This window comes from Solea senegalensis, linkage group LG1 (assembly GCF_019176455.1).
Source record: "Solea senegalensis isolate Sse05_10M linkage group LG1, IFAPA_SoseM_1, whole genome shotgun sequence".
Lineage (NCBI taxonomy): Eukaryota > Metazoa > Chordata > Actinopteri > Pleuronectiformes > Soleidae > Solea > Solea senegalensis.
In genome coordinates this window covers 10,657,079-10,664,302 of record NC_058021.1, presented here as the reverse complement: position 1 = coordinate 10,664,302, position 7,224 = coordinate 10,657,079, and the positions used below count along the sequence as shown (strand labels likewise).

Here is a 7,224-nt window from a genome sequence, read left to right as displayed (position 1 = left end):
GATCAGGCAGTAAAAATGTGGACAATGACTGTGTGATAGTGATAAGTGTTTCAATGCCTCTGCTAATTAAATATATTCAGAAAAATCAAGGTCAGCTGTCAATAAAAGTGTTTTGTCAAGGCAAAGCTGAAACTGAGGCCCTCTTATTGAATCATTACTGTGTGGTTTTATTATTTACATATTGCAAATAAGTAAAATTAACCATCAGAAGGAGAACACTTTATTGCACATTATCAGTACAAAATAGCTTGAGCACTTCATAATTGTACAAAAGATAAGTAAATACAATAATCCGTGTCGAGTGTCAGTGTTAATGCCGAGTCAGCATCCACACTATTGATTTCCACTCTTTATTATTATGATTTTGTATGGAATAATAATGACGAATGGAAATGCTTGAAATGCATGTTTTCTTATATACACTCTTTCTGTGAAACACTTTGTTCTTCACTACTTCATTTGTGCTTAAGGACTTGAATAAATAAGTGGATTTGGGAATTTTTCAAAAATCAAAAAACGTCGTCAACACCGTTAGCTGCAAGTCTTCATTTTGTTCACATTAAATCACATCTGATCCCTCAGAATATTAGTGCAAATTAAGAAAAGAAATGTGCAAATAAATAACAATTAAAACACTCGGATGCATACACTGGCTTCACCACCACAGGCATTTTAAAAAAAACAAAAACAAAGAGGATTCTGTATTATTTTGAATATAAAATGTGACCCTCTGTTATAAACTCTGGTCACAATCCGACTATCATAATTTGAAGGCCAGGGAGCGACAGTCCCTCAGCTGCAAAGATGAGCCAATACTTTAAACCATGTTTAACAGAGCCAGGCTTTCTTTGCTTGAGCTGGCTCAACTAACCCTAAAGCTCCAAACGGAGAATCGCCACAGAGGCTTTTTCAACCCCGCTTTACATTATTTGACTCTACCTGCACATATAATGGACAGATCACATGCTGCCTACTTCAGTCAGGGGGGAATGGGTGAAGAGCTGGAACAATTAAAACAATTTAAAAACATTATTTAAATGATTAAAACTTAAAGCAGTGGCGATGTAAGACATCCCTTTTCTGCTCTAACACTGCTTCCTGTTTATGTGTAAAGAGACAGTTGCACAGCAAATACACACATTCTACTGAAAAACTGCATTTAGGTCTAAATGTCCAATAATGGGGGGGAAAAAAAATTCAAAAATAATACTGTCCAAGAGTAAATTGAGACACAGCGATAACCTCAATGTGGGGCCAAAGTGAAATGGATTGAGTTAATATTTGTGATAAACTCTAATCAATTTTCTACCTCTTCAAACATTCCTTATTTTAATGAGAGCATGAACCTTGAGCAACGCCACTCAAATTCTCTGCATCTCCAACTAAATGCAGAGCAAAAGAAAACAAGGCAATGCACAGTTTGAGCTACTCTAAGTGCACAGTTAAGTTGCCATGGTGATCTAACCAGGTTAAAAGACAGCCAGTCACCTTTGTGCACCTTGCCAACTCACTGATCTCCCTTCATAGTATGAACTGGTCATGAAGCAGCTGTTTTTTTTTTGTAAACAGTGACATTTACAAACTTTTGTAAACTTCACTGTGGGACAAATTATGAAGCCCAACTCTAATAAAACCAACATTCTACACAGATTTTTACATTTATGAAAATTCAGCCCCCACTGCATCCAAACGTTTGACCGTAAACACTGTTGTAAATGTATTCTTGCACATTCTGACTAAATAAACCTTCAATGCTCATGTAAAATTAACAATTTACTGTGTAATACTTCAGAATTTTACCTTTAAAAAAAAACTGTCTTCGACAGCATTTCAAATTCTGCACTCATGTAAACCTTTGCCGTCTACGGAATAAAAACAGTGTCAAAACCATGATCAGGTTTTTTTTTTTCCAATTTATGAGGTAAATTGAACAAAAACAAACATCTCTAAGTGTTTCGATGATAGCAAGTGATTTTCAGCATTTTGTCTTGATAACTGAATTTTTGCCGCCGCCATGTAGTGTAAAGTATACTTTGTCACATGGCGTGCAGCTTATTAGGATAGTGACTTGCCTTTAGTGTCCGTGGTTGCGAGCTCAAGCACTTTTGAGGCAGAATGCACATTCTAATGCATAGTTGTTCACCGTCTCTCAGTTCTTCTGCTGCTGCTTGTTGTAGGAAATGGCCAGCCCCCACCCACTGCTGAGCAGCAACTATAATTATTATTCACAACCTTTCTAGATCCTCCTTTGACACTTCCCTCCACCTCATTTGGAAACAAAAGCAGCAAGAGCTGGGGGAAGGAATGATGACTAATAGACCGCAGCACATGCAGAGTTCACCTCAACTCTTGAGACAAACTGTCCTGGTGTCAGTTGTAAAGAAGAGCCGTAAGGGTCTCTGCTGGTGCAGGGTGAGTGATGATGCTGGTGAAAATCTATGAGTTGTTGGCAGAACTCTCATTGCTAGGTGAACTTGAGGAAGAAGAAGACAAAGAGGAGCGAGAAAAGTTCATATCTGATAAGCCAGGTGGGTCTGTGGCTGTGTTCTGTCCACTGAGACTCTTCCTGCACACAGGACACGAATCATGCTGTGGGGGGGGAAAACAAGGAACAATGAGCAAGAGTGTGTTCACGTCACAAATGATTTATTTTTGTGAACAATTAATTGCACCCAAATATGTGCATATATTCCACAGATGTAGCACTTTTTCAATATGAATCATTGAACACCGTGTTATTCTCTGTTGGACCACACTTGGGTCAAATAAAGAGTCTAAATGTATTCATTCTGTACGACCACAGTTGCACTCTAATTCACATATGATTGACAGCTGAACAAAAGTCTGAACAGCCAACTATTACATTTGTCCAGACACTCAAATGTCAGAAGTCACACACACACACACGCACACACGCACACACGCACATTTCAAATAGGAAAAATGTGTTTAGAGCTAATGCTGTAGTGTAGAGCTCAAACAATTAATCGATGAATCGATTATTAAATTAATTAGACAACTATTTTGATAATCGATTAATCAGTTTGAAGCTTTTTTCATGATTAAAACAAGATTTCTGATTGTATAAGCTTCTTAAATGTAAATATTTTCTTAATTTCTTTGCTCTGGATAACAATCATTCTGTTTTGTGGACAAAACAAGACATTTGAGAACATCGTCATTTCCAGGTTTGACGAACACAATCAACATTTAAGATTTTATGAGATTTTATGGACCAAACGATGAATCGATTAATCGAGAAAATAATCAACAGATTAATCGATTATGAAAATAATCATTAGTTGCAGCTCTACTGTAGTGCCACCCAGTACATGCATGGTTTTGGATACTTCATTCAATGAAGAAAAACAATGCACAGAAAACACACCACTAAACAGTAGCACCAAAGCAAAGTCGAAAACAAACGTTTTTATCCCAAAACTGTGCTGCTGACTGATTCATAGTGTGTCACTAAGACTATCATTATCCTGAAATGATACTGCTGCCGGCTGATTGTTTGTATAGTTTTGCAGTTCTATTGGAGTGAGTAACAGCATTGGACATAAATACAATCTGATGTAGATGATGCTATTCAAAAACTGTGACCAATGTCTGATGGGAAGATCTAAATGGGACATCATTGACAGACACACATACCTGTTCCAGCCATGGTACTATACAGTCATTGTGAAATAAATGACTGCATGGCAGTTGCCTAACGCTCTCCTCCACCCTGTAGTCTTCTTTGCACACGGGACAATCTAAACCAGCACCTGTTCCAACAGAAAATTATTATAGCATTTGTCCGAGTGTCTCAGTAGAGGATACATAGTGTGAAGACTGTGAAAACACCGATTCTGTTCATTTCAGTTAAGGCAATGTTATGCAGAGCAGGGACATTTAAGCACTACTCTACCATTAACAACATGTACTTTTTCTTGTCTCGTTTTGACTGTAATGACACGAAATTACCCAAAAGACCGTTTCTTTATTTTTCCACAGCCGAGTCAAGTGTATTGCGATCATTTCTGAGCAGGCTGTTTGCAGGTTATCAATTGCCAGTTCCATACTGTAAGAGAAAAACTAATTATTCAGCCTTCTCTAAAATGAGCTTATTACATTCCTAAGCACAAACCTCAGCAACTCAGGACGGTGCCAGCTGCAACTCTCTAATCACAAAGGCCTCGGTGTAGCACTGGCACCAGTCATTTATCTACAAAATGTGCCTCTTTATATTTTTGCTGTGTCTGGCTTGACTGGGACAGAGGACTGATAACTCAACTGTACAGTCCTCCCAAAGGTCAGCTCTATGTATCAGCAGAGAAAGGCCTCCAAAAACCTTTAAATATCCTAACTCTGGGACTCACAGGCAGACTGACAGAGGATGCCCAACTGTTAACATCATTGTCTCAGTTCTCCCCAGATCTGAGCTGCTTCCAATAAAACTTTTCAATTCAACTCATCTCTGACTCCAGAAACTCCATCTTTGGTCAGCTCACCTAATAATCAAATCTCCACTACACATACTGGTCTTTTTTTGTAGTTTTATCATATTGTGCCAATACCATAACTACTTGTGCATGCTAATGAAATGTTTCCTGTGTCTGGACTTACCCACATGCTCCTCTGTGATGGGGATGGTGGGTATACCATCTATCATTTCTCTATCTGCAGGTGGAGGACCTGTATTTTCAAAACGGTTCAGTAACTACAAGTAAAAAAAGAGCAGAATTTGTATTAAATAGCTGATTTGTAACAGATTTATATACACAACACTTTTAGGATGTTCTCTTTAAACATTTAGCCAAACTGTATTTCCACTTGCCACCTACAGAAGTTGTACCTGTGTAATGATTTCATCAAGTCCATTGATGCCCCAGGCATAGTCCATTGGGTTGGAGTGTAGAAAGCCCCTGCAGCACAAGTAAGCAGCAAGAAACACAAAAAGAGCATTGAAAGATAGCTGTGAGCTTCTACAGCATGCCTCTCAGTTTCTTACACTTACCATGTTTCAAACCCAACATTTGCCATGGTTGTGGGGGCAATGATTCCATTTACTAACTGCTGGATGATTCTGTGGCAGGAAAAAAAAAGCACATGTCCGAGATAGTTAATTTTCCCTCTTGACTTCTCACCTTTACTGCACACTTGGAAAATGGAAAATACCTGCATATGTGTTGTCTCTTAATAAACTCAACCTCCAACACACTACTGCTGAAAATGCCTCACCCCTCTAATGTGGGCCCTCCTTCATGGCGTATTCCCTGTCTTCGAGGATTATGTCGACCCTGTGATTGATGTGCACTGTGCCGTTCCCTTTCTCTCCTGTTTTCTGTCTCCCTGCTGTCCTCTGATGGTAGCCATGTTTGAAGATCAAAATTTTCATCAAAAATCCCAAACGTGAATGGACTGTGCCCAGAGGAAATTGGTGAGATAAACTGCCGAAGACCAGTGTTCTAATAAAAAAAAACAACAACAACACAGAGGCAATGTAAAATCCTGATGCAATGTGCAAACCCTAGATGAGCTGATTTTTAGAGTTCCTCTGACCTCAAAGGTTGAACTGCTCCCTTCAGAGGTGGAGGATGTGGATGCAGACACATTTTCTGTACTGGAAAAACACAGCAGTGATGAAAGTGACTCGCTATAGATCAAAATGTATCTTGAAACAAAACCCTTCCATACCTTCTTTCCTCAGGCAGTTCCTCAATAAAGCCAGAATTACATAGAGGACAGGTGTAGTCCTAGGAGTGGAAAAAAACAAAATCAGTGTGTACCCCATGAAGAGAGTGCAGCATAAATCCTAACTACAATACTACTGAAATCGAGGATAATGTGGAGGATAATGGGGTAGGAGATTAATGAACAAATTACTAATTTCAAAATGTTTTAATCGGGATTACATTTATGGACGTCCATTCTACACTGCAGCACTGAAGGTTTGATACACGCAATTCCATAGATCCACTGCTTCAAAGCTTGCTTTGTTGCAAAAAAATATATCACGTAACACATGGCGTCCGAAGCAACTGCTTCCTGAATAAATCATCCGACTGGTTTGCGGTCCAATTAAATGATTCACTGGCACTGTTCCTTGTGAGTATTTTCCAAATGTGGAGAAGTTGTGAGTAAATGAAAAGAACCTGGCTCAATACAAAATCTGTTGAAAGATAAAAAAAGGAAGCTCAATAATAAATATTTCAGTGTTCCCCATCCCACATGATCACCCCCTGCCATAGTTACACAAGCACACCCAACCTATGCCATATTTCCCCAGCAGTCTCTCCTCAATAACACAACACACACATTCATCAATCTTTATTTGTAAATATAGCATTATATTATTCGTAGTCAGTGTCAAAGCAAAGACACTTAAGAACAAAAGGACTTTCCTAAAAAAGCTGTTTCTCCAACACTGCTCATTAAGGTGCGCGTGTGTAATCTGCCAAATTTGACCGCAGCCTTGCACTTCCAGTAATAAACCCAATTTTGAAGCTCAGGTGGTTCACGAAAGCTACATTTACCCATCACTGTAAACGTGGTTGTTCCCCCACACAGATTGCTTAGTTTTGTTTTATGTTATACATCTGCCTTAAAATGACTACGTCAAACTACACCACCAAGCTGGAACTGACTTCATGGAAATCTGCCTTTAACTCTAAACCTACGCTTAGCTAGCTCGCACTACGACGGTATTTTAGGGCGTCGTCTGTTTTAACATTAGCTCAGTCACAGTGTTGTTGCTGCTCAACATATTTGGATAATGCTGCAATAAAATGACACCTATACATCACAAGATTACTATGAGCGTCCCTTTCAACTTCTTGACTGTCACTCAAGAGACTAATGGTGCTAACGCTAACTAGCGTAGCTGTCTGAACAGCAGAGGTAAGGCGACGTGATTTGTGCTGCGCACAAACACACGGACAGAACAAATCATTTCTCATTCTTGAGATAAGTAGCTATGCTTCTTAGGTCCTTACCGGTAAAAGTGGATTAATCTCTGCTGAACACCGGTGACAAAAAAACCGGCATCGTTGTGTGGGAGCATCAGCCATATCTAAAGAGACCAATCCGTCCGTCTCTATGGAGGGAAAGCGACAAGGGACAATAAGCACTGACTTTTTGAATTGAATTACTGCCTTATTCTACATGACATCATATTTAGAAAGCCTTTGATTCTATACTTTCAAGGAGAAATGTCACACTAACTGAAATACAGAT

At 39.1% G+C, this 7,224-nt stretch overlaps 1 protein-coding gene across 2 annotated transcripts; it reads right to left on the bottom strand.

Moving 5' to 3' along the window:
- Positions 1–197: 197 nt before the first annotated feature.
- Positions 198–7,082, bottom strand: LOC122771937 (E3 ubiquitin-protein ligase RNF126-like). 2 transcript variants are annotated; one of them, XM_044029523.1, is made up of 9 exons: positions 6,984–7,082; positions 5,686–5,744; positions 5,551–5,611; positions 5,230–5,456; positions 5,006–5,074; positions 4,844–4,913; positions 4,615–4,708; positions 3,658–3,773; positions 198–2,589 (listed from the first exon to the last, which is right to left on the bottom strand). In XM_044029523.1, exons 1-9 carry the CDS (start codon positions 7,056–7,058, stop codon positions 2,437–2,439), a joined length of 924 nt encoding a protein of 307 aa, XP_043885458.1. In that variant the 5' UTR covers positions 7,059–7,082; the 3' UTR covers positions 198–2,436. The 2 variants fall into 2 exon arrangements, with proteins under 2 accessions (XP_043885458.1, XP_043885464.1); XM_044029529.1 differs by having other exon boundaries at positions 5,551–5,606.
- Between the last annotated feature and the right edge of the window lie 142 nt (positions 7,083–7,224).